At 46.3% G+C, this 26,776-nt stretch overlaps 1 protein-coding gene across 1 annotated transcript; it reads left to right on the plus strand.

Moving 5' to 3' along the window:
- Window positions 1-321: 321 nt before the first annotated feature.
- Window positions 322-26,108, plus strand: DAPK3 (death associated protein kinase 3). Its single transcript, XM_087703389.1, has 9 exons — window positions 322-447; window positions 2,948-3,074; window positions 13,010-13,370; window positions 17,684-17,813; window positions 18,632-18,680; window positions 20,281-20,307; window positions 22,091-22,243; window positions 22,990-23,035; window positions 23,849-26,108. Exons 2-9 carry the CDS (start codon window positions 3,013-3,015, stop codon window positions 24,389-24,391), a joined length of 1,371 nt encoding a protein of 456 aa, XP_087559515.1. The 5' UTR covers window positions 322-447; window positions 2,948-3,012; the 3' UTR covers window positions 24,392-26,108.
- The last annotated feature ends 668 nt before the right edge of the window (window positions 26,109-26,776 follow it).

Consider the following 26,776-nt stretch of genomic DNA (forward strand, 5'->3'; position numbering starts at 1 on the left):
ATTTCTGCATGTAAGGGAATCCCTCATTTCGGGTGGGCCCCGTTCCTGCCTATGGGGGTCCCTCCTCTTGGGCGATCCCCCCCCCCCTCTATTCCTGCATATGGGGTGGAGAGGGAGTCCTCCTCTCGGACAAGATGCGAGACCCTCTTCCCATCTGGAAAAAGAGCCTTCGCGAAGTTACCATTGATAAAAATAAAGAAAGGGGAGGGGGAGATCCCGTGACGTCACGCGGACTTCAAAGGCCCGGGGAAAGCCGTGGAACGTTGCGGCAGACCCCGCCGGTGACGTCACCTCCGCGCTTTAGCCAATGGGAGGCGGCGCTGCTCCGCCTTCCCCAGGACGGGGCGGAAGGTTGTCTGCTGGAATGCGAGGAGCGGCGGCGGCGGCGACGAGAACGCGCCTCCTTCTCTCTCTCTCGTTGCCCCCAGGCGCGGCCCCGCCTGCCAGGTGGGTCGGGGGTGTCGGGGGCTTAAAGGGGAGGCGGGCAGGAAAGGGGGGGGAGACCCCGGGGGAAAGGGGTGGAGGGGGGGCGGGGAAGGGCGGCTTTGGAGGGGAGAGGGTGGCCGAGACGGGGGCAGCGGGGCCGAATTGGGGCGGGGGGCGAGGTTCAAAGGGGGAGGGGTGAGAAGGGGGAAAGCAGGGGGTTTGGGGCCGGGGTAGGGGGGGTAGGGCTGGCCTATGGGGCCAACGGAAGGGCATGGCAATTGGGGAAGGGGGGCTAGGCTAGAGGGAAGGTTGAGAGGGAGCTGATTGGGGGTCTGCTAAAATCTGGGGTGGGAGGGGGCGAGACAGAAGAGGAGGGAAGGGGGAGAGGGTGGGGGAGAAAGCAGAGGGTGTGGGAGGGCTGGTAGGGCTGGCCTATGGGGCCAACCAGATGCCTGGCAATTGGGGAGGGGGGCTAGAAGGAAGGGAGGGGGGGACTCTAGCAGAGATTGGGGTGGGGGGCAACACAAGGGGGAGGAGAGTGGAGAAAGGAGGAAGGGGGTTAGGGGAGAAAGGAGGAAGGGGGTTAGGAGTCATGGAAGGGGAAGGGGGTGGGAGGGCTGGCTCATGGGGCCAATGGAGGGGCCTGACAATTGGGGAGGGGGGCTAAAGAGATGGGTGGGGGGGAGCTAACTTGGGGACAGGCTTGGACTCTAGCAAAATCTGGGATGGGGTGGGGAGGGAGAGACAGAAGGGGAGGGAAGGGGGAATGGATGGGGGAGAAAGTAAGGGGTGGGAGTGGGGGAAGGGGTGGTAGGTCTGGCCCATGGGGCCAATGGAGGGGCCTGGCAATTGGGGAGGGGTTGTGATGTTTGTGGCTTGTTAATTATGAAATTGGGGTGTGTAATGGGGGCACATTAAGCCTGGGAGAGACCAGGTGGAGGGTGAGGGAGAGGAAATGGCAGCAGGGAGGAAGGCGGGGGGGGGGGGATATGGGGAGGGGGCTGTGGAGTGAGGAAGGGAGGGAGAGAAGAAGGAAGTGGAGAAGGAGCAAGGAAATGGAGAGGAAAGGAAGGGGAGGGGAAGGAAGGAAATGAAGAGGGAAGGAAGGAAAGAGAGAGAGAGAGAGAAAGAAAGAAAGAAAGAAAGAAAGAAAGAAAGAAAGAAAGAAAGAAAGAAAGAAAGGGCCTTTGGAATGTTGAAGGAACAGCAGGGGGTCTGGAAAGAGGCAATTGCTATTTGAGGAGGGGGGTCATTTGCTGAGATCTGGACAAATGCATCAGATAATTGGAAGCTGATTATCTTGTTATCTTGCCCACAGGGGGATTAAAAGATAATGGCCGGAAATTCGAGTGAGGGGATGATTGATTTGAGCCAAAGGGGGTTTTTGTCCTAGAAAATGCAGTGGGGGGGGGGGAAGAGGCATCCTCTAGGGAAGATCTTCTGGAGGATGAAATCTGAGAAGCGGGAGAACGGAGTAGAACCATGCTTCCCAACCTTGGTTACTATAAAGATGTGTGGACTTCAATTCCCAGAACCCCCCAGCATTCAGCAGTGAATTCTGGGAGTTGAAGCCCAACTATCTTAAAGCGACCAAGGTTGAGAAATACTGGTGTAGAAGAAGCTAGGAGATGTCGTGAAGATGTTTCGGACATCTTGGAAGACCCAGGACAATTTCAGCAGCCAAGAGTAGCTCGGTTATGGTCGATGGAATCAAGAGTAGCTCGGTTATGGTCGATGGAATCAAGATGGCTGCCACAATGTGGTGATTGAAGATTTTCCTGGTCATAAATGACAAGTAGATTTTTTGATTGCATCTTAGTCTCCCATCCTGACCCGGTGGGTGTTGTGGCCCGCCAGTGACCAGCAGAGCTGACAGCAGATTCGGACAGTGAGGAGGTTGGGGAGGAACCTGGGCCAGTCCTGGAGTCTGGGGAAGGCTCTGAGGAGGGCTCTGTGTCGGAAGCAGAGAGAGGGCCAGGGCCCTCTGACAGTTATCAGCTGCCTTCAGAGTCAGACATCAGTGGGGCAGAAGAACAACTGGAGCCTGTTCCCAGTGTTCACATGCGCCGAGTTGCCAGACGAAGGGAACAGCTAAAGAATAAAGGTTGACATGGGAGTAAGGCCGCAGGTGGACGGTGAATGGCCCTTTCCAGAGGGAATAAAAGAGGAGCAAAAGGGGAGTGGAGCTTGCAGGAGATCATTCATTCAATTAATTGGTTTGTGACTCTCCGAGGCTCCTGGCCAAGTTCTGCAGAGATCGGCCTGGCAGCTCTCCAAGCCAGATAAGGTCTGTGATCGTAAATCCTCCCTCGAAAGACTTTGCTGGATGTGAATGAGCAGAACCCATAAAAGGGTTTTTGGCCGGGACAAGGAGTTTCCTTCTTGCTCTCGGGAAGCCTCAGTCAGAACAGTGGGCCATATCTCCTCACCACTCCTGGTAGGGGTGGCGGACGGTTTCTGAGAACAGGTTGTGAATGGAGAACACAGATAAGAACGCTCTACCACCTTATCTCCATCCCAGGTCTTGGTGCCACCTCGACAGCAGGAACATCAGAAATTGAGGTGGGGGAGGCACTTCAAGCCAGGATGTCCACTTTCCGCCAGGAAAGGGTCGAAGACCACTATGACATGGAGGAAGAACTGGGCAGGTGAGTTATACGTTTAGCATATTTGGTCTAATAGGTTCTAATCTGGGTTTGGAAGGCCATGTTTTTTGAAAGCCACCTAAGAAACGGAACGTCACTCCTCCGCGGGCGTCATAAGTACCAAAAAACAACCTGTGTGTGTGTGGAATCTCCAGGAGTCAATCCTTCAGAATAGAGGTGGAAGGGGCCTTGGAGGTCTTCTAGTCCAACCCTTTCCACAAGCAGAAGACCCTAGATCATTGAGAAGAGCCGAGGTGGCGCAGTGGTTAGGGCGCAGTACTGCAGGCCACTTCAGCTGACTGTTATCTGCAGTTCAGCGGTTCTAATCTCACCGGCTCAAGGTTGACTCAGCCTTCCATCCTTCCGAGGTGGGTGAAATGAGGACCCGGACTGTGGGGGCGATATGCTGACTCTGTAAACCGCTTAGAGAGGGCTGAAAGCCCTATGAAGCGGTATATAAGTCTAACTGCTATTGCTATTGCAGGCAGGTGACTGTCCACAGTCTCTTCTTAAAAACCTCCAATGATGGAGAACCCACAACTTCTGGAGGCAGGCAGTTCCGCTGGTTCATGGTCCTCCCTGTTAGGAAGATTCTCCTCAATTCCAGGTTGCTTCTCTCCTTGATGAGTTTCCACCTGTTGTTTCTTGTCCTCAGGTGCTTTGGGAAATAAGTTGACCCCCCTCCCTTTGTGGCAACCCCTCAAAGTTTGGAAGATGCTCTCGTATTCCCCCCTTAGTCCTTATTTTCTCTAGATTGGCCGAACCCAAATCCTGCGACCGTTCTTCTTCGTGTGGTTTATTCTCCAGGCCTTTGATCATCTTAGTTGCTTTTCTCTGCACTTATTCCAAAGTTTCGACATCTTTTCGGCAACGTGGTGGCCAAGAACTGGATGCGGTATTCCAGGTGTGGCCTTACTAAGGCTTTACAAAGCGGTACTTAAGCGTCAAGGCGATCTCAGAGCAAGATTTGATCTTGGTTCATTTGATTCGATCTTAATTAATTTCTGGAAAACTTAAAAAGAGGGTTACTTCTGGGTATTCTTGGATATTATCCGCAACTCGAGGGACTGTTAAACCGGATGTACCGGATTGGCAGTGGCAAAACCACACCTGATTTATGCCAAGAACTACGCATCCATGTGTAGTCATCAAAAACCAGCCTTTTGGGGTGTGGGTAGATACACCTAGGTATTTAATGTGTATAATCTCCTTTTCTTTGGTTTAAAAGGCAAGCTTGTGAAAGTGCCGTACTTTTCGGAGTATAAGATGCACCTTTTCCCCTCAGAAAAGAGGCTGAAAACCTGGGTGCGTCTTATACACTGAATACAGCATTTTTTGCCCCCTGAAGCCCCGCTCCCTTCACCAAAATGACAGCGCAGAGCCTTTTGGAGGCTTTCAGGGTGCTCTTGGGGACGGGGGAGGGCAGAAATGAGTGAAAAAGGCCCGTTTTTTTGCTCAATTTTGCCTCCAGCCCCCTGGAGCACTCTATAAGCTTCCTAATGCCCGTTTTTTTCTCGTTTTTTGCCCCCCCCCCCGGAAAACTTTACAAGCCTCCTAAGGACTATTTGTGCCCTTTTTTTAAAAAAAAAAATGAGCCTGTTTTCCCGAAGAAAGGGCCGTTTTTGGGAGGTTTGCAGAGTGCAAAAACTTTTTTTTTTAAAAAAAAAATTCCTCTTCAAAATCTTGGTGCGTCTTATACTCTGAAAAATTACAGTAAAAGGCCGTTGAATTATAGGGCAGTTTTTTCTGATACCTTTTTAACAAGAAGACCCCAAAAGCTTTTTGGACTTTTAAATTCATCGGGTGTTAAACATAAACTCTTGGCTGTCAGTTTCTTTCAAGCTGAGATTGGGTGGAGGGGGGGTTGGGCTAGATGACCTACAAGGTCCCTTCCAACTTTGTTAATCTGTGATCTCTGAGATGTATTATAAATGTTTTTTTTTTTAACTGTTTTTCCCGTCCGCCAAAAGTGGTTGACGACAGAAGTGAAAAGCAAGTAAAAAGTAAACATAAAATACAGGTACTCCTTGACTTACGACCACAATTGAGCCTCAAATTTCTGTTGCTAGGTGAGACATTTGTTGAGTGAGTTTTGCCCCGTTTTATGACAATTCTTTCCATCCTTGTTAAGTGAATCCCTGCAGTTGTTAAGTTAGTCACATGGTCGTTAAATGAAACTGACTTCCCCACGTTGAATTTGCTTGTCAGAAAGTTGCCAAAGGGGGAAATCACATAACCGCGGGGATGCTCAACAGTCGTAAGTGCAACTGTTGTAAGTTGAGGACTATCTGTAGGAGTCAAAGTTTAACATCCATTGATAGAATCCTTGATATCAAGGTTAGCAACTGGGCTGAAGTATCTATGGTTTGTCTGTCTGTGTGTATGTGTGTGTTTGTGTTGCAGATTACAGAAGCAGCGTAGTGTGATTGTGACGGATGCTTCAAACTTTGAAAGAGATGCGTTGTGACGTTGCGTGCCTATATACATACATAAAACCTTGGTTTTCTGATGATGTGACATTGTTATCATTCACATGGGTGGAATTTTCTAATTTTGCGGGCATCTCTGGTAACTTAGGAAGGAGTTCTCTCAGCGAGTAGTTTTTGATTTGTGACCGCAATCCAGAGCATAATTTTTGTGATGGTTGTTAAATGAGTCAAGGCGATAAAGCGAGTCATGCTTAATTCTGGCAGTTGTTAAGAGAGTCACACTGAACTTTGCTAGCTGTTAAGCGAGTCACCCTGAATTTTGGGCATTGTTAAGTGAATCACACTGAATTTTGGCAGTTGTTAAGCCAGTTACATTGAATGTTGTTAAGCGAGTCACACTGAATTCTGGCCATTGTTAAGTGAGTCGCACTGAATTTTGGCAGCTATTAAGCAAGTCATACAATTTTGGAAGTTTTAAGCAAGTCACGCTGAATGTTGGCGGTTGTTAAGCGAATCACCCTGAATTTTGGTGGCCATTAAAGCGAGTCCTGCTGAATTCTGCAACTTTTTTGCCTCACGTAATAAGCGACTCACTGCAGTTGTTAAGAAAATCACATGGTCGTTAAGTGAATCTGACTTTGCCCATGACCTCTGGGATATTGCAACCGTCATAAAGCACATACCGGTTGCTAAGCACTCAAACGTTGATCACCTGCTGTGTTGGTCGTAAGTGCGAGGATCAGTCATAAGTCACTTTTCCCAGCCCCGTTGTAACTCTGAATGGATGATAAATGGTTTTACTGTGGGAGGAAAAGGATTGGATGCAGGTTATAAATCTCCAAAAAGAGTTTTTGGGGGGGATAAACTGGGAAATTGCTGGCTGTGGTTTCATTGACAAAGTTGTCCTCAACATACAACCTCAATTGATCAGAATCAGAGCTGAGGGGAACCTTGGAGGTCTTCTAGTCCACCCCCCTGCTCAAGCAAGAAGACACCGCACCATTTCAGACCAATGACAGTCTCGGCACAAAGATCTCCATTGCTAAGCAAGACCGTGTTCAATGCCCCGTTTTATGATCACGGTTGTTGAGTGAATCACTTCAGTTGTTAAGTGAATCCTTTGGTCATTAAGCTAATCTGACCTCCCTCTCGCCCCTTGTTGACTTTTATCAGAAGCTAGTTAGGAAGGTAAACAAATAGGGATTACATGATCCCAGGACAGGTATAGAATTAAGAATTAAGAAATAGCAATAGAAGAAGTAGCAAGAGAAATAGTAGAAATAGAAATAGAAATAATAGAAATAGAATAAAAATAAAAGAATTAATAGAAATATAGAAATAATAGAAATAGAGAGAAATAGAAATAAATATAGAGGAATAGAATAGAATAGAATCGAGCTGGAAGGGACCTTGGAGGTCTTCTAGTCCAACCCCCTGCTTAGGCAGGAAATCCTACACCAAATACATGCCAAACATCCCAATTCTGATCCGGCGGCCACGAGGATGGTGAAAACCCGTCAAAAGTCACATTTTCCCTCCATGCCGTTGTCACTTCACAAATGGCCACTAAGTGAACGGCCATAAGTCAAGGACAGCCTGCATATTCTCCTCTGAGATCTCCCTAAACGAGCCTTTGCCAGCTATAATTTCCTAATGAAATTTCTTTTAAGTGAAAAGGTTCGGCGCTGAGGGAAGTAGCTATTTTAGCGCGTCGTTCACAGCGGGGAAAATTGTGTGACCTACGCATCCTGTGTGAGTCATCTTTGTGTAACCCAGAGGGTTGAGACACACTTTCCTGAGTTGTGTGGAAAGAAGGTTTCGTTGGGGATGAGATTCGTTCCTCGTTCCTGTTCTGAGCACCCATCCCTGTCGCAATTTCGGGTTCAAGAGGCGGCGAAATCTTTCTCCAGATTAGGGGAAATAAATTCTGAATTACAGACAGTCCTCGATTTACGTCCGCTTAGTGCCCAATGTTACAACAGAGCCGAAAAAAGGGACCGACGACCGTGTTTCACATTTACGCGATCAAATGTTTCACGCGATCAAAATTCAGATTTTGAATTTTGGCTTGTATTTATGACGGTTGCAGTGTCCCAGGGTAACATGATCCACGTTGGCGGCCGTCCGACAAGCAGAATCCACGGGGGGGGTGCCAGATTCGCTTAACGACCATATTCCTCATTTAACAACTTCAGCGATTCGCTTCACAAGGATGGCAAGAAAGTTTGTAAAATTGGGCAAAACTCTCTGGAGAACCGGCTCGCTTATCAACATAAACTTTGGATTCTGTTGTGGTCGTAAGTCGAGGACTTACCTGTATCTCATGATTGAAGGAAGAGCCCGTGGCATCATCCCCGTAATCACCTGATCAAAAATTCAGATGCTTGGCAACTGATTCATATTTATGACGTGTCCCGAGGTTACGTGATCCCCTTTGCGACCGCCCGACAAGCAACGTCAACGGGGAAGCCCGATTTGCTTAACAACCTGTGACTCACTTAACAACTGAGGCGATTCCCTTTAACCAATATGGCAAGAAAGGTCGTAAAATGGGGCTCAACAGTTATCTCGCTTAGCGACAGGAATTCCGGTCTCAGTTGTGGTCGTGGGTCGAACACGTCCCGTATTTCCAACCAAAATTATTTTCCTTAAAAATGAAGGAATGTAGAATTAGTGGCGTCGAGTTATTTCTATTTTCTGCCGGTTACAGAGCTGGAAGGAGTGTGGAATTTCTATTCGGAGGGGATTGTATAGCTACAGCCTTATATGGAAACCCTGCAGCCAGCCGGCATGATCTCACTGTCGAAAAATGTAAATAACAACCCATATTTAAATGTCCCCCATCCATGCCTGTGGCTTTCCTTCAAAGGATTTGCCCCTTTTACAATATGTCAGTTTTCCCCGTCCCAAAACTATTTTAAAACCGTTTTACAGTATGTCAGTTGTCTTGTCACAAAACTGTTGTTGAAAGCTTTTACAATATGTCAGTTTTCTCCGTCGCAAAACTATTTTAAAACCGTTTTACAGTATGTCAGTTGTCTTGTCACAAAACTGTTGTCGAAAGCTTTTACAATACGTCTGTTTTCTTGTTGCAAAACTATTGTAGAAAACTGTTTTACAATACATCAGTTTTCTTGTCTCAAAACTATTTTAAAACCGTTTTACAAAACGATTGTAGAAAACCTTTACAATATGTCAATTTTCTGGTCTTAAAACTTTTAAAATAATTTTACAATATGCCCGTTTTCTTGTCACAAAACTGTAGTAGAAAACCTTTACCATATGTCAGTTTTCTTGTCTTAAAACTATTTTAAAACCGTTTTACAATATGTCAGTTTTCTTGTCACAAAACTATTGTATATCTGTTTTCTTGTTGCAAAACTATTGTAAAACTGTTTTACAATATGTCAGTTTTCTTGTTTCAAAGCTATTGTATATCTGTTTCCTTGTTGCAAAACTATTGCAAAACCGTTTTACAATATGTCAGTTTTCTTGTCTCAAAACTATTTTAAAGCCGTTTTACAAAACTATTGTAGAAAAGCTTTAAAATATGTCAGTTTTCTTGTCGCAAAACTATTGTAGAAAACCTTTACAATATGTCCGTTTTCTTGAAACAAAAGTATTATAAAACCTTTACAATAAGTCAGTTTTGTGGTTGCAAAACTATTGTAGAAAACAGTTTTACAACATGTCAGTTTTCTTGTCACAAAACTTTTGACAATGAGGTTGATGGGACCCTTGCCTCTGGAGCCGAAAAGGAAAATTAATTGAAAAGCTAATGGATCCCTCGGAATCCTGATGGGAAAATATATCAAAGAATTTGTCCAAATACAGAATAATCTTCAACCTGTAACAGTTCTTTTAATGACTGAAGTTATAATGCTGACTTACGGCTTGGTTTTCACACTTATGACCATTGCAGCATCTTTGTGGTCGTGTGATCAGAATTCAGGTGCTTGGCAATGACTCATAGTTATGACGGTTGCAGTGTCCCGGAGTCATTTTGCGACCTTCTGACAAGCAAAGTCAATGGGGGAAGACAGATTCACTTAACAACTGAGTTACTAACTTAAGAACTGCAGTGGTTCACTTAGCAAGGGGCAAGAAAGGGCGTCAAATGAAAAGCACACTTAACAACTGTCTTGCTTAGCAACAGAAATTTTGGGCCCGACTGTGGTCGTAAGTCGAGGACTGCCTGCAATCTTTCTTCGCTGCTCTGTTGCTGGCCACAAATGGTTGGTATTTGAGATTGTTCCTTTGAGGCTGATTCTGAAATCGCTTTATCCGATGCTGTCGTAAATTCAAACTGTCATTAAACAAATGGCCATAAACTGAGGACTACCTGGCATTTGAACCAGCCACAGTGAACTCGTTGTGAACTAGTTTAAAATACAGGACATAAGTTCATTGTTCACAACAACGAATTGTTCACAACAATGAACTGGAGAGAAATGGGCTTGGTGTTTGGAACATCATGGGGCGATAATGTAACATATATCTAAAATTATTTTATACACATAAGCACATCAACAGAAACAAACTCATAACTTAAAAACAACATAGGAACAATAAGTTCCATCGTACTTTTGAGTCTGTGTCTAAAGGCTGTTGTAACTTTTACTTAGATAATGTGTGTTAAATGCTGTGAAATGCTCTTACGGCAATCCTTTAGGCTAACTCTCAGTTTGCAAGCTCAAGAGAATAAAGACCAGAGTGAGCAGGAAGTGATCTGAACAGAGCCTCTACTTCATTTCAGAGCTGAAGTCTTAGTTACTGGATGTAGTAACCCTCACGGAGCTGCAAATACTTGTATCTTATTTTATTTTTAAGGTTTAAAAGTTTTTATTTTCCATTTTATCATTTTCATACACTCACATATATACTGCGCATAGCCGGCACCATACAACATTAAACAATAATTGCAGCAATTCCTCTTGTCAACAATACCCCCCAAACTACAAACCTAATATACCTCTTCCCCTCTCCATACACCTCTTTCTTCCATCCTCCTCCAACTTTCTATCTTCCCTCCATCCTCCTCTTCTACCCTACTTCCTCTCCCCCTCTATCACTCCTCTCTCCCGATCCACTCCCTCCCTTCCTTCTCACCCACCCTCCCATCCTCTCTCCCGTCCCTCTCTACCCCTCTTTCTTCTATCCCTCTCCTCCTCCCCTTGGTGTATTTCCACTATATGTCAGTGTACTTAACTTATCCTATTAACTTATTACAGAGAAATTATAGAAAAACAGTATACATGTGAAGTCATATTACATTGAATACTTGTATCTTATTAACATACCTGCTGCAGATTGCACCAAAATCCCTAAGTTCTACTTTCCCCTCCCTTAACTATCTCTAATTGTCCAGCCTCCATGTAACCAATCAGATTGAGGCAAGAAGTTTTCCTAACTGGTGTGTCCCTATGTAGTTTCGTAGGCAGCCCTTCCATTCTTCTAGCTGGGTGACCTTGAGGCAGCTTCTCAAGGATATACAGCGCTTACTTCCGCTTGCCCAAGCATTTCTTCCTTCCCCTTCCCCCCGCATAGCAGCAGGATATGGTGGCAGCTGAGAGGCCGTGTTATGTCCCCATTGGAGCCTGAATCTGCGAGTGGGTGGGGGGAGAAGAGCTGGAACTGGAGCAGACAAAGATTGAGGGGGTGGCTTTGTTGGCAAATGGGGATGAGCAGGGCCAGTCAAGCCAGGGTTTTTCAGGATTAAGAAGGCTTGTAGGCAGGGAGGAATGGGGGCAGGATGACCAAGAGAGGCTAAGTAGTGAACATGAGAGAGAGAGAGAGAGAGAGAGAGAGAACGAGAGAACGAGAGAACGAGAGAGAGAGAACTAGAGAGAGAGAGAGAACGAGAGAGAGAGAACAAGAGAGAACGAGAGAGAGAAAGAGAGAACAAGAGAGAGAGAACAAGAGAGAACGAGAGAGAGAGGGAACGAGAGAGAGGGAACAAGAAAGAGAACGAGAGAGCAAGGAGCAAGGACCACCCCCTCCTGATCCCTGAGCATGGAGAGTGGAGAGAAGGCGAGAACAGCAATGATCCGGCTACTAGAGCCGAGGTGGCGCAGTGGTTAAATGCAGCACTGCAGGCTACTTCAGCTGACTGCAGTTCTGCAGTTCAGCGGTTCTAATCTCACCGGCTCAGGGTTGACTCAGCCTTCCATCCTTCCGAGGTGGGTAAAATGAGGACCCGGATTGTTGTTGGGGGCGATATGCTGACTCTGTAAACCGCTTAGAGAGGTCTGAAAGCCCTATGAAGCGGTATATAAGTCTAACTGCTATTGCTATTGCTACTTGGGAGGAGAACACTCCGCCCCTCTTCACAAGGCGCACCAGGGGACTGAGACTTAAGGAGATGCTTTGGGGAGGGGCATTTGTCGGGAACAAACACTGAATTCATGGAGTGTTGAATGCCCACCAAGTTTGAAATTTCCTGGATTCCTTGTATTCTTTCTGGATTTTTGGATACTTGCCTTGCTCCTTTGATTTCTGTAATCCTTGACTTGCCATGCTGGATTTCTTGCTTTGCAGCCATGGTGCTCACAGCATTGGGATAGGATAGAATAGGAATAGGAATAGGAATAGAGTAGGAATAGAATAGAATTCTTGATTGTCTAAGTGTGATTGGACACACAAGGAATTTGTCTTTGGTGCAGATGCTCTCAGCGTACATAAAAAGGCAAGATACATTCGCTAAGAATCACAAGGTGCAACACTTAATGAAATAAGTAATCAGGAAACAATATCAATATAAATCCTAAGAACACAAGCAACAAAGTTACAGTCCTGCAGTCATAAGTGGGAGGAGATGGGGGATAGGAATTATTTGCTGTTTGTTTGAGGTGTGTGTGTGTGAGTATGAGAGAGAGGGGGAGGGAGGGAGGGAGGGAGGGAGAGGGAAGGAGAGAGAGGGGAGGGAGGGATGGAGAGAGAGAGAGAAAGAGAGAGGGAGGGAGAGAGAGAGGGGGAGGGATTAAGAGAGAGAGGGAGGGATTTATTTATTTATTTATTTAATTAACTTGTATGCCGCCCACTCTCGGAAGACTCAGGGCGGCTCAGGATGGAGAGAGGGAGGGAGGGATGGCAAGAGAGAGGGGGAGTGGGAGGGAGGGAGGGAGGGAGAGAGTGGGAGGGAGGGATGAAGAGGGAGAGAGAGTGGAAGGGAGGGTTGAAGAGGGAGGGAGAGAGAGTGGGAGGGAGGGAGAGAGAGTGGGAGGGTTGAAGAGGGAGGGAGAGAGAGTGGGAGGGAGGGATGGAGAGAGAGGGAGGGAGAGGGAGAGAGAGGAGGATGGAGAGAGAGGGAGAGAGGGAGAGAGAGAGAGAGAAATCACTTCGTTCTGGAACTTGCCAGAAAGATGAGAGGGTTTGGGGAAATTTGGAGCAATAAAGGGGGCGGTTTTAACTGCCAGCTGCCTGTGTTACTTCTGTGCTGTGCCCTGGGTCATCACAGGCTGTCAGTCAAGGATGATTTTTACAAGCTCTTTCTCTCCCTTCCGCCTCCAGTGGCCAGTTCGCGATCGTGCGGAAGTGCCGTGAGAAAAAAACGGGCCTGGAATATGCGGCAAAGTTCATCAAGAAACGGCGCCTGTCGTCAAGCCGCCGAGGGGTGAGCCGCGAAGAGATCCAGCGGGAAGTCAACATCCTGCGGGAGATCCAGCACCCCAACATCATCACCCTCCACGATATTTTCGAGAACAAGACGGACGTGGTGCTGATTCTGGAATTGGTCTCCGGCGGGGAGCTGTTTGATTTCCTAGCGGAGAAGGAATCCCTGACGGAGGAAGAGGCCACCCAGTTCCTGAAACAGATCTTGGACGGAGTCCATTACCTCCACTCCAAACACATTGCCCATTTCGACCTGAAGGTGAGACCCTTCGTTTCCTATCTCCAAATAATAATGATAGTCAGCGGTGGGATTAAATACAAATAAATACAATAGCAGAGTTGGAAGGGACCTTGGAGGTCTTCTAGTCCACCCCCTCCCTAGGCAGGAAACCCTATACCGTTTCAGACAAATGGCTATCTAACATCTTCTTAAAGACTTCCAGTGTTGGGGCATTCACAACTTCTGGAGGCAACTTCTGTTCCACTGATTCATTGTTCTAACTGTCAGGAAATTCCTCCTCAGTTCTAAGTTGCTTCTCTCCTTGATTAGTTTCCACCCGTTGCTTCTTGTTCTACCCTCAGGTGCCTTGGAGAATAGTTTGACTCCCTCTTCTTTGTGGCAAACCCTGAGATATTGGAACTCTGCTATCATGTCTCCCTTAGTCCTTCTTTCTATTAAACTAGACATACCCAGTTCCTGCAACCATTCTTCATATGTTTCAGCCTCCAGTCCCCTAATCCTCTTTGTTGCTCTTACAATACAATAGCAGAGTTGGAAGGGACCTTGGAGGTCTTCTAGTCCAACCCCCTGCCTAGGCAGGAAACCCTATACCGTTCCAGACAAATGGCTATCCAACATCCTCTTAAAGACTTCCAGTGTTGGGGCATTCACAACTTCTGGAGGGAACTTCTGTTCCACTGATTAATCGTTCTGTCAGGAAATTTACTCCTCAGTTCTAAGTTGCTTCTCTCCTTGATTAGTTTCCACCCATTGCTTCTTGTTCTGCCCTCAGGTGCCTTGGAGAATAGTTTGGCTCCCTCTTCTTCTTTGTGGATTCACTTAGGTTTACCACTGGCTTGCAACTGTGAGCGTGCAAGCTCACACCTTCACATCGCATGTGTGCGTGACTTCCACACACCTTCTGCACATGTGCTTTGCTCTCTCGCGTGGCATGCACACGGCATCGAAAACAAGGTTCCATAGGAAATTTTGGACCTGGGGTGGTGCTACCAGTTCGGCTGAACCAATCTGAACTCGCTGAATACCACCTCTAATGATAATAAATAATCGAACGACTAAAAAAACAGGGGGCTTCGTAGAAAAAACTCCAGTGTTGTCTCATCTGTGGTGAGGAGCTGAGGTGGCGCAGTGGTTAGGGTGCAGTACTGCAGGTCACTTCAGCTGACTGTTATCTCCAGTTCAGCGGTTCTAATCTCACCGGCTCAAGGTTGACTCAGCCTTCCATCCTTCCGAGGTGGGTGAAATGAGGACCCAGACTGTGGGGGCAATTTGCTGACTCAATTTGCTAAAAAAAAATCTGTAAACCGCTTAGAGAGGGCTGAAAGCCCTATGAAGCGGTATATAAGTCTAATAAATAAATAAATAAATAAATAAATAAATAAATAAATCTGGGGGACTTCAGTCTTTTTCTGGAAAGTGGTCAGGAAAAGGCACTTTCTGGATTCTAGAGAAGACCTCTTAAAGTCATGATGAGAATCGGCACTGGGTAATGGGGGAGATTGAGGAAGAGTTGCAAAATAATGTCAGGGGTCTTATTATCATATGTGGTGGACATGTGTAGAAGCCAAAAAATATTGGACAAAAATACATACACGATTGGAAAAGGTGATAAAGCAGCACATTGATCTAAAACCAGAAATATTTCTGTTGGGGATTTCACCTGAATCTTACAGTTTAATATCTGTAATAATATCTAATTACTCACGTACTAACCGCAGCCGGAATAGTATTTGCACAACTCTGGAAAAGTGGAAGAGATTCCTATTGGTGATTAGGAAAATATTAGAATGTGCAGAAATGAATAAATCAACCTTGGCAATTTTAAGGGGAAAGAACAAACTGAATTTTATATGATATGGGGATTATTTTATCAATGGTTAGAGGGGGGGTGGAAAAGGATGTTGGGAATAAAAGGAGATTAAAAACAGTAGAAAATAAGATAGAAATATAAACAATATGATAATTGCTACTATTATGATGATGGCTATTATGTTTAATGCAATTATTACAGTTTTATTAGGAGATACGTTAAGAGGAAAAAAACAAACAGGTTTTATTATGCTCAATTAATTCTAAGATTAGAAAATTAATATCAATGTAAATGATTTTGTAAATTACTTGTACCCAGGCGACACACTGTTTAAGGAAAGATGAAATGTTTATATTTGAAAACGAAAACAAAAGCTTTTTATTAAAAAAGAGAAATAATGTCAGAAGGTATGACTTCACAGGAAGAGCATAGTGGAAACATGGAAGTAACTTCCAACAGTAGGTCATTCGTCAGTAACCGAGTTTAAAAATGCTTGGGATAAATTGTCTGTCATCTGACAAATTTTTTAAAAAAATGAAATATAAATATAAAAACCCTCAAAGGGTAGATTTGATGGACCGCTAGATCTTTTTCTACTGTCAGTTTTCTATGCTTTTAATCTCCTGCTCTGTGGGGTCCTTGGTGGTTTCCTTGAATGCCTTTCATGACCCAACTAGGTAATATCATCAGTATTAGAAGGGAATAGGGCTTGTGGAGAGGAGGAGGAGGAGGAGGAGGAGGAGGAGGAGGAGGAGGAGGAGGAGGAGGAGGAGGAGGAGGAGGAGGAGGAAGAACAGAATTGTGGGGTCCTTGGTGCTCTCTGAGCTTGGTGGTTTCCTTGAATGCCTTTCACGACCCAACTAGGTAATATCATCAGTATTAGAAGGGAATAGGGCTTGTGGAGAGGAGGAGGAGGAGGAGGAACAGAATTGTGGGGTCCTTGGTGCTCTCTGAGCTTGGTAGTTTTCTTTTCTTTTCTTTTCTTTTTGGCAGATTTTTTTAAATTATTTTTTTCCCTTCTACAACACCTTACAGTCATTACATCAACATTGTTATGTCATCACACCTGTACATGTATATAATATTTTGCTTCTATATTTACACACCTTTATACACAGTTCTATATATGTCTGCACATTTTCAATATTCGATCCAACATTTGGTTTTTCCATTGTAGTCATTTCTTCGGTTGACCTTTGGGATGCTGGAGAAGCAATCAATACTTTTGCCGCTGGATTTGTCGCTGGGTTTACAATTGTCTTTTTCCCGGATCTCAGTGCTGTTGTTGTGATATTCACCATCCCTTTTACAATTTTATCTTGTTCTTTTAATATCTTATACATGTTATCCCAAATTAACATCCAATATCTTTCCCTTTTAAATGATTCCTTAACTTAGCTTGTTCTATCTATATTAATATATAAACAGTAGTCTTAAAGCAGTACAAGCAACTTCAATAATGTCTGTCTGTCTGTCTGTCTGTCTGTCTGTCTATCTGTCTGTCTATCTCTATCTATCTATCTATCTATCTATCTATCTATCTATCTATCTATATACGGAGGGGGAGGGTTTGGGTAGTCCTTCGTGCTCTCTGATCTTGGTGGCTTTCTTGCAGATGTTTCATGACCCACTTAGGTAACCTCATCAGTGCTAGAAGGGAGTGAGGTTTATGGAGAGGAGGAGGACTGAGAGCAGAAGTTGGTATTCAGCAGGTTCTGACCAGGTCTGGAGAACTGGTAGCGGAAAGTTTGAGTAGTTCGGAGAACCGGTAAATACCACCTCTGGCTGGCCACGCCCCCATCTATTCTCTGCCTTCCAAGTCCCAGCTGATTGGGAGGAAATGGGGATTTTGCAGGATCCTTCCCCTGCCACTCCTGCCAAGCCACGCCACGCCTACCAAGCCATGCCATGCCACGCCCACCAAGCCACGCCCACAGAACCGGTAGTAAATAAATTGGCATCCCACCACTGACTGAGATCCTTGGTGCTTTCGGAACCTGCTTGTTTTTTTGCAGGCGTTTCGTGACCCAATTAGGTAACATCATCAGTGCTAGAAGGGAGTGAGGTTTATGGAGAGGAGGAGGACTGAGAGCAGAGGTGGTATTCAGCAGGTTCTGACCAGGTCTGGAGAACCGGTATCAGAAACTTTGAGTAATTCGTTGTACCGGCAAATATCACCTCTGGCTGGCCACGCCCCTATCTATTCTCTGCCTCCCAAGTCCCAGCTGATTGGTAACATCATCAGTGGTAAAAGGGAATGAGGTTTGCTGTCTGTTTATAGACAAGTGGCTTTTGCCCTGTCACTGTTGATGGAAGCTTTTGTCAGAATGGGGGGGAATGCCAATTCAGACAAACAATCACACACCGAATAACAGCCGAATCAAGGGAAAAAAATCACACGCCTGTCAATGCTGCTGATTTTGCCCTGGAATCCTCAAGAATTTTAACATCTCGATTTAACATCAGGTCTTCCGTTGCTTCATGGACTCACGTGTCTCTTTTTCTTCCTGCCCTTTCACAGCCTGAAAACATCATGCTCCTTGACAAGAACGTCCCCAGTCCCCGGATCAAACTGATTGATTTTGGCATTGCTCACAAGATTGAGACGGGAAATGAATTCAAAAACATCTTCGGCACTCCAGAATTTGTAGGTAGGTGCAGAGGAGGGAAGGTTGCCAAACAAGAGGATTGGGATGGAAATGCTGGCATGTGGAAGATTTATGGAGCAATTTTTACAGGTGGAAGAAAATGATTAATAAAGTCTTCCTTCCTTCCTTCCTTCCTTCCTTCCTTCCTTCCTTCCTTCCTTCCTTCCTTCCTTCCTTCCTTCCTTCCTTCCTTCCTTCCTTCCCTCCCTCCCTCCCTCCCTCCCTCCCTTCCTCCCTCCCTCCCTTCCTTTCTCATCCAACTATATCTTCTTCCTCCCCCTCTCTCCCTCCTTCATTCATTCTCCATCAATCCCTTCCTTCTCTCCTTGCTTTCTTTCTTCTCATCCATCTGTCCCTTCTTTCCTCCCTCCCTCATTCATTCTCCTTCCTTTCTCATCCATCTATTTCTCCCTCCCCCCGCATTCATTCATTCATTCATTCATTCATTCATTCATTCATTCATTCATTCTTATTCATCTATCCCTTTCCTTCCTTTCTTCTCATCCATCTATTCCTTCTTTCCTCCCTCCCTCATTCATTGATTCATTCATGCATTCATTCTCATCCATCCCTTCCTTCCTTATCCATCTATCCCTTCCTTCCTCCCTCCTTCCCGCTCATTCATTCCCCTTCCTCCCTCCCTCCTTCTTTCTCATCCATCTATTCCTCCCTCCCGCCTTCATTCATTCTCATCCATCTATCCCTTCTTTCCTTCCTTCCCTTTCTTCTCATCCATCTATACCTTCTTTCCTCCCTTCCTCATTCATTCATTCATTCATTCTCATCCATCCCATCCTTCCTTCCTGCCCTTCTTTCCACAGCTCCAGAAATAGTGAATTATGAACCTTTGGGCCTTGAGGCTGATATGTGGTGAGTGACGTAAGCTTCTATTTCTTATCCGGCCCATACAGGAAGTAATATCTAGGCTCGAGGTCTGAAGGCCACTGCACAGTTTCCATTTGACACCAGTAGACACAACTGTGTTTTCTGAACTCCCATCAAATGTTGGGTGCATGTTGGGAATTGACCAGATTGCCACTGGCCAAGTTCAACCATCCTTGCTTGGTTTCTTGGAAGCTTAGCTTTGCTTTCAGCTTCTGGGGAGTGTGAGGGGGGGGGGGGAGTCAGTTTCTGGGGTTGTGAAGGTTGATGGATGGATGATTATCTGTAAAAGCCTTGAGTCCCTCTGAGAGTGAGATGAGCAAGACCTGAATTGGACAGATACAGATTGATCAATAGATCAGTAGAGATGATAGATACAGATGATAAGACAGACAACAGACAGATAGATGATCGAGATGATAGGGAGGTAGATGAAAGAGATGATGCCGATAGAGAAAATGATAGAGATTATAGATAGAGAGATAAGAGATGTTAGAGATAATAGAGCAATATGGACCCAGAGTGTACCAGATGTAGCTAAAAGAGAGTTGGTGTTGATACGCAATACCGCATACAGACAACTGTTTATTAAGTGATTGTTACTATCCTGGAGAAGATGGTGAGCGACCCATCAACAAGCCTATCTATGATAACCCGGTTAGATGGAACAAACTATGTTTCCTGGTCTATGAAATGCAGTCTACTCCTGCGTAGGGAGGTTTTATGGGATGCTGTACAGCAGTGTTTCTCAACCTTGGCAACTTGAAGATGTCTGGACTTCAACTCCCAGAATTCCCCAGCCAGCGAATGCTGGCTGGGGAATTCTGGGAGTTGAAGTCCGGACATCTTCAAATTGCCAAGGTTGAGAAACACTGCTGTACAGAATCTACTGGATGTAACTGCTTGGAATCCAGATAACGATGATGATGCCAAGAAAATAGCAGATTTTCAGCGATGCAACGAACGGGCGTTGTGCATTATTGGTCTAACACTGAATGACCAACGTTTAGTTCATATTCGTGGAGAAACTTCTGCTGCAAGATGTTGGGAGAATTTGGAGAGGATTTATGTGGGTGACACTGTAGGTGCACACATGTATCTTAGCCGCAAACTGTTTAGGGCACGTCTTCTGAGAGGTGGAGATATGTTAGCTCATTTAACCTTTATGAAAGGGGTTTTCCAGGAGCTACATGAAAAGGAACTAATTTTTTCTGATGATAAATAGAGATGAGAGAGAGAATGAGGGAATTGATAGATAGGGATGATAGAGAGAAATGATAGAGCGAATGAGATGATAGAGATGAGAAAGATAGGATATGATAGCGATAGAGATGATAGAGAAATAGAGATGATATAGAGATCAGACACACACAGAGACACAGAGAGAGAGAGAGACAGAGAGAGACAAAGATGGAGGGAGGGAGGGAGGGGGGGGAGAGAGACAGACAGACATAGAAAGAGAGACAGCGAGGGAGAGGGAGGGAGGGAGGAGGAGAGAGACAGAGAGCGAGACAGAGATAGAGACAAAGAGTACAGTTTCCATTCTCCAGTGTAATAAAAGTTTCCTTCTTTCTTTTTTCTCCCTTAGGAGTATCGGGGTCATCACTTACATCCTGTGAGTATTTTGAACTCAATGACTTGTTTGCTAGGGTTCGGGCAATGGGGTGGGTGAGTGGGTGGGTGGGTGGGAACTTCCTTTACTTGCTCAAGATTCTTCCCCGAAAATGTTGCTGGGGGTCCGAAGGTGTTCCTGAAGCCTTGGTCCTAGAGATGGGAGGTTCTCCCTTGGCTTCTTTGGATTGAAAGGCCCTCTGGAATTCTGGGAGTTGAAGGCCAGCCATCTTAAAATTTGCCAGGATTGAGAAATGTTAGTCTAGACCAGCTTTCATCCCCATAATTCTGCATTCTAGAGTAGCATGTTTAGAACCCTTCCCTTATCAGAAGAATCCACCCCTTGTTTGACGCTTCTTGCTTCCTGATCTCCGTCGAGATGCTGGCCTTGGGGGTTGCCTTGTTCAAATGGGTCTAGGACAATTCACCACAGCCAACTCGTCATGGCCATCACCATGGCCAACTCGCCACAGCTAACTCGCTGCGGGACAAGAATTACCCTACTATCAAAGAAATGGTGGAATAGATTCATTAAAGAAAGGATGTAAAAGGAGGGACAGAATGAAACGTGAATGGCAAAAATTAAAATAATTTTTTATTTATTTTAAATAATGAAATAGATTTACTAAATTGTCCCGTAGCGAGTTGTCCTGTGGCAATTGTCCATGGTGAATTGGCTGCGTCGAGTTATCCATGGTGAGTTGTGCATGATTAGTTGTCCATGGCGAGTTGTCCATGGTGAGTTGTCCATAGTGAATTGTCCATAGTGAGTTGGCCATGCCAAATTGTCCATGGTGAGTTGTCCGTGGCGAGTTGGTCATGGTGAGTTGCCCATGGTGAATTGTCCATGGTGAGTTGTTCATGGTGAGTTGTCCATGGTGAGTTGTGCATGATTAGTTGTTCATGGTGAGTTGTCCATGGTGAATTGTCCATGGTGAGTTATCCATGGTGAGTTATGCATGATTAGTTGTCCATGGTGAGTTGGCCATAGTGAGTTGGCCATGCCGAATTGTCCATGGTGAGTTGTGCATGATTAGTTGGTCATGGCGAGTTGGCCATGCCGAATTGTCCATGGTGAGTTGTCCGTGGTGAGTTGGTCATGGTGAGTTGTCCATGGTGAATTGTTCATGGTGAGTTGTCCATGGTGAGTTGTGCATGATTAGTTGTTCATGGTGAGTTGTCCATGGTGAATTGTCCATGGCGAGTTATCCATGGTGAGTTGTGCATGATTAGTTGTTCATGGTGAGTTGTTCATGGTGAGTTGGTCATGGTGATTTGTCCATGATGAGTTGTTAATGGTGAGTTGGTCATGGTGATTTGTCCATGGGTCCATGGTGAGTTGTCCATGGTGAGTTGTCCATGGTGAATTGTTCATGGTGAGTTGTCCATGGTGAGTTGTGCATGATTAGTTGTTCATGGTGAGTTGTCCATGGTGAATTGTCCATGGCGAGTTATCCATGGTGAGTTGTGCATGATTAGTTGTTCATGGTGAGTTGTTCATGGTGAGTTGAACATGGTGAGTTGTCCATGATGAGTTGTTAATGGTGAGTTGGTCATGGTGATTTGTCCATGGGTCCATGGTGAGTTGTCCATGGTGAGTTGTCCATGGTGAGTTGGCTGTGGCAAGTTGGCCTTGGCGAATTGGCCATGGTGAGTTGGCCGCAAGCAAGTTGGCTGTGGCGAGTTGTCCCATTCCCTGCTCAAAGTGGCCTGGGCATGAGGCTTCTCATTGCCAAGTCGCAAGAGCCTCTGGGTTTAAAAATGACACGGGACCTTTCCTTTTCCAGCCTGAGCGGTGCCTCTCCCTTCTTGGGGGAAACGAAGCAGGAGACCCTGACCAACATTTCAGCTGTGAATTATGACTTTGATGAGGAATACTTCAGCAACACCAGCGAACTGGCCAAGGATTTCATTCGAAGGCTGCTTGTCAAGGATCCCAAGTAAGAGGCAGGGGTGGGGAGGGGGCGAATGAGGTGAGGAAGGGTGGGAGATTTTTAATTTGAAGAAGACCTTCTCGGAATCCAACAGAAGAACCAATATCAAAAGATACTGGTAATTCTCAACTTATGACCATTCATTTTGCAGCCATTTGCAGTTATAATTTGGAATGTAAAACACATGACTACGGGGGTGCCGCAATGGTCGTAAGTGTGGAAAAATAGTTTTCAGTGCTGTTGTAACTTTGATCACTAAGTGAACTTACGTCGAGAACTACCTGTATCATGATTTGTGACCATAATGGGCAGGCTCAATTGCGGTCATAACTCAAGGACTAATTGTATCTACCCAGTCTTGGAAGACTTCAGTATAAAGTTGATGGCCAAATCAGGACCTAAGTTCATGCAATGGTACTACAAAAACCCATGTTTCAAGTATTACAGAGTCCATCCTGTGTGGCCTTCAAGGGTCTTTTTTTTTAAACATCTCTAAAGCTGAATATATAAATTGGGAGCAGAACAAGGAAGCCACACCAAAGTTTGGGCTGGGTTTTCTCCCCTCTTCTCCTGAGAAGGTGACTGTGTGCAGGCAATATTCCCAAAATAGTCCTGAAGGATGAGGGTCTGAGATCCAGAAGGGTGCTGAAGTTTGGAAAGATCCACTGTAACAGTGCAATTTCGCTCCCCTGTTTTTCTGTATGTTTTGCATCGATCCTAGATTTGACTGTTGCTCCTTTTAATGATTGCAGGAAACGGATGACAATTGAGCAAAGCTTGGAGCATCCATGGATCAAGGTAAAAACTTAAGTTGTTCAAATAAGTGTTGATGTTTAAGATTGTTTCCCCCAACTTATGAATCTATGATTCTGTGATCTCCCAGGTCCCTTCCAGTCCTATGAGTCTATGATACCTCGCCGAGCCCCTTCCAGCCCTATGAGTCTGTGATCCCCCCCCGAGCCCTTTCAAGCCCTATGAGTCTGTGATCCCCCCCGAGCCCCTTCCAGTCCTATGAGTCTATGATCCCCCCACTGAGTCCCTTCCAGCCCTAGAGTCTATGATTCCCCCCCCCCCCGAGTCTCTTCCAGCCCTATGAGTCTCTGACTTCCCAGATCCCTTCTAGCCATAGGAATCTATGACCTCCCAGCTCCCTTCCAGCTCTTTGATCTCCTAGGCCCCCTCCAACTTTATGGGTCACATTTACGACTTTTGCGGCATCCCCACGGTCACATGATCAAAATTCAGACACTTGGCCACTGATTCATATTTATGAGGACTGATCCCCTTTTGCGACCTTCTGACCAGCAGAGTCAACAGGGAAGCCAGATTCACAACAACCATGTGACTCACTTAACAACTGCCGTGATTCACTTCACAACTGTGGTCAGGAAGCTCGTAAAATGGGGGGGAAATTCACTTAAGAAATGTCTCGCTTAGCAACGAAACGGAACAGAAATTTAGGGTACAATTGTGGTCGTAGGTCGAGGACTACCTGCAGTGGAGCTTCTCAGAAAACGGTTGCCGAGATCCTGATGGTGGTAGGGGAGGAAGAGGGATGAACAAGTCCACTAATCCTGAGATTTAACCCTCCCCCCTTTTTCTAAAAATCAGGTGATCAAGAGGCGGAACGTCCGCAACGAAGACAACGGCAAGAAACCGGAGCGACGGCGCCTGAAGACCACGCGGCTGAAGGAGTACACCATCAAGTCTCACTCCAGTATGCCGCCCAATAACACCTACATCAACTTCGAACGCTTCTCCAAAGTCATGGAGGAGGTGGCGGTGGCCGAGGAGAGCCTGCGGGAGCTGCAGCAGAGTAAGAAGTCCTTCCGGGAGGACATCGAAGCCCTGCGGTCCATCTACGAGGAGAAGGAGTTGTGGTACAAGGAGGAGAACCAGGCCATCAGCCAGGACCTCCGTCAAATCCAGCAGGAGATGCAGAAGACGGAGACCCTCAAGCGGCAAGCTCAGGAAGAGGCCAAGAGCACCTCGCTGGCGGCTAACCGGCTGAAACGGCACCTCCGGAAGCTGGAGAACCGCTACGAGGCCCTGGCCAAGCAGATGGCCTCCGAGATGAAGTTTGTCCAAGAGCTGGTCCGTTCGGTGGAGCTGGAGAAGCTGCAGGGTGGAGAAGAAGACTGCGGAATCCGCTAATGGCACTTTCTGGCCAAGTGGGAGAAGGTCATCTCTAGGTCAAGTCAACCCATCTTAGATACCTCCTATCCACCTTTCCAGGGGCCAGAAAACCCTTCGACCTCATTGAATTGTTCCCAAAATTACATGTTCCGTCATACAACGCTTCTGCTCGTAACCCCGCATGGAGATAAAAAAATTGTGCATGCGGACAACTTTCACGTTCCTTCACCTGAAGACGGGACGCGTATGAAATGCAGACTCAGCAGAGGGGCTGTCGGCACACCAGAGGCACCCCCTTCCCCCCCTCTTGCTGGCTGATGCTTCCTTGAGAACCCCAAACTTTGGAGATGATCTGGAAATCGTTCTCCCCCCGAAAGAGAATTCCTGCTGCAGAGGGTCAGGGGGAAGATCTATTCTCATGGATGTTGAGTTTCTGCAAACGTGATCCTCAACCCCAGAGGGGTATGACTCTCTAACTCAGCTCCTCTAGGACAGCCCATCTTTGGTCGAGAATTAACCAGGATTCCTGGGGTCTAGAAAGCAATCTGGGGAGGGGGAGGGGGCGTTCCAGAAAAATCTTAAAACGTTTCCCAACATTGCAAGGATTTTAGGAGGGGGTGTCTCTGTTGAATTGTGGCTACCCAAAGGCACGTAAGAGACGGGTGAAGAATGGCAGCGCTTCCCCAATTAAGCTGGGGTGGCAGGGGCAGAATTGCCACGAGCCTTCAGAATAGTGTTGGCGAACCTTTTCGGCACCGAGTGCCGAAACGGGAATGTGTGTGTGTGTGTGTGTTGGAAACCGGAAGAGCAGCTGCCCGATGCGCATGCCAGGAAGATGATCTTCCGGTTTCCAGCGGTGCATGCGCACCGGCACATGGTCCTCCGGTTTCTGGCACGCACACATGCACGAATGACCAGCTGGCCATTCCGCGTGCCAGAAACCGGAAATCATTTACTGGCGGCTGCTCTTCCAGTTTATGGCGCTCTCGTGGGTGACGACAAGCCGGCCAGCGCACCAGAACCTGGAAGATCAACGGGGTGACAGCTCGCCTGCCTGGAGAGATGGCTGTGCATGCCACTTCCGCCACGCGTGCCATAGGTTTGCTTTTAAACAAACCCAGATTTGTTTAAAACCAGCTTAAGATTTTACCTTTCACCGGGAAGTGGGGAGTGGGGGGGGGAGTCTATCTTCTTCTGCCCTGTTGTTTTGGACTTCCGACGGGTCGCAAGAGGCCGTTTCCTTAAGTTTGTGTATTTTAATTTCCGTGTTGGGGAACAGGTGGTTTTTTTTCGGTGGTCCGCAAGTAAAACTTTTTGTAAAAAAAAAAAAAGAGAGAAAAAAAACACCCATCTCGCGATGCTTCCTTGAGTGAATTTGGCTTCATCTTTGGGTGGGGCTGAATCTAACACCAGGTTTTACTGGGAGCCGCTGGTCTTACTGGGGATAGAGGTTGAGGCAGTCCTGGGCGGAAGGGTGGGGAGAGAAATTCTTTCTATCCAGGTTTTCAATTTTATTTAATGTATTTATCAAACTTGTATCGTCGCACAGTGCTTTGCGATCCTGCTGGCTTCTTCCGTTCCTTTGAACTATCCTGCTTTGGAGGCCTTTCCTCGGGATCCCAAAATATTTAGAAAGTCTCGCCCTCTCTTTGAAACCAGGGATTGTCTCTTGAGTGGGACAGTCTAATCGCTCCTTTGAGCAATGAATAAACAACGTCAGATTTCTTTTTGAAAACGTTGCTTGTCTTTTAAGAGACAGCTTAAAGCTTCGGTCAGCCAGGTAAAGGTTCCCCTTGCACCTATGTGCTAGTTGTTCCTGGCTCTAGGGGGCGGTGCTCATCTCCGTTTCAAAGCCGAAGAGCCAGCGCTGTCCGAAGACGTCTCCGTGGTCATGTGGCTGGCATGACTAAACATCGAACGCTGTTCCCTTCCCACCCAAAGGTGGTTCCTATTTTTTCTACTTGCATTTTTTACGTGCTTTCCAACTGCTAGGTTGGCAGAAGCTGGGACAAGTAACGGGAGCTCACTCCGTTATGCGGCACTAGGGATTCGAACCGCTGACCTTTCTGATCCACAAGCTCCGCGTCTGAGCCACTGAGCCTTCCCTTCTTCTAACGCCACATCTAATCCTTCCTTTCCTTGCACACATTTATTTTGTCTTTTCCTGAAGCTGGTTGTCACCTCCGCTGACAGAGCACCTCCTTCGTAGTCGCCTTTCCAGCCCTTAAGAATTCCTGCTTCCAAGGCACATGGACAGAAGAGGTATTCAGCCGGTTCGGACTAGTTTGCCCAAACCAGTAGCGGAAATCATGGCTGGGCCTGCCCACCTGCCCCAGCTCTATGCCGTCCTAGTTAGGCATGTTTTTGAGGCCGGGCGCATGGCACATGCACCTGCAAAGCATG

The sequence above is a fragment of the Thamnophis sirtalis genome, unplaced genomic scaffold (assembly GCF_051295495.1).
Source record: "Thamnophis sirtalis isolate CommonGarterSnake01/CBP01778 unplaced genomic scaffold, rThaSir2_p1.2 scaffold_1, whole genome shotgun sequence".
Lineage (NCBI taxonomy): Eukaryota > Metazoa > Chordata > Lepidosauria > Squamata > Natricidae > Thamnophis > Thamnophis sirtalis.

What these genes read in the sequence shown, in the direction of transcription:
- DAPK3 (XM_087703389.1), top strand. Translation starts at nt 3,013, where the DNA reads ATGTCCACTTTCCGCCAGGAAAGGGTCGAAGACCACTATGACATGGAG. An exon ending in ATGGAGGAAGAACTGGGCAG is followed by an intron (nt 3,075 to 13,009) that starts GTGAGTTATACG and finishes TTCCGCCTCCAG; the next exon opens with TGGCCAGTTCGCGATCGTGC. An exon ending in GGGGTCATCACTTACATCCT is followed by an intron (nt 20,308 to 22,090) that starts GTGAGTATTTTG and finishes TTCCTTTTCCAG; the next exon opens with CCTGAGCGGTGCCTCTCCCT.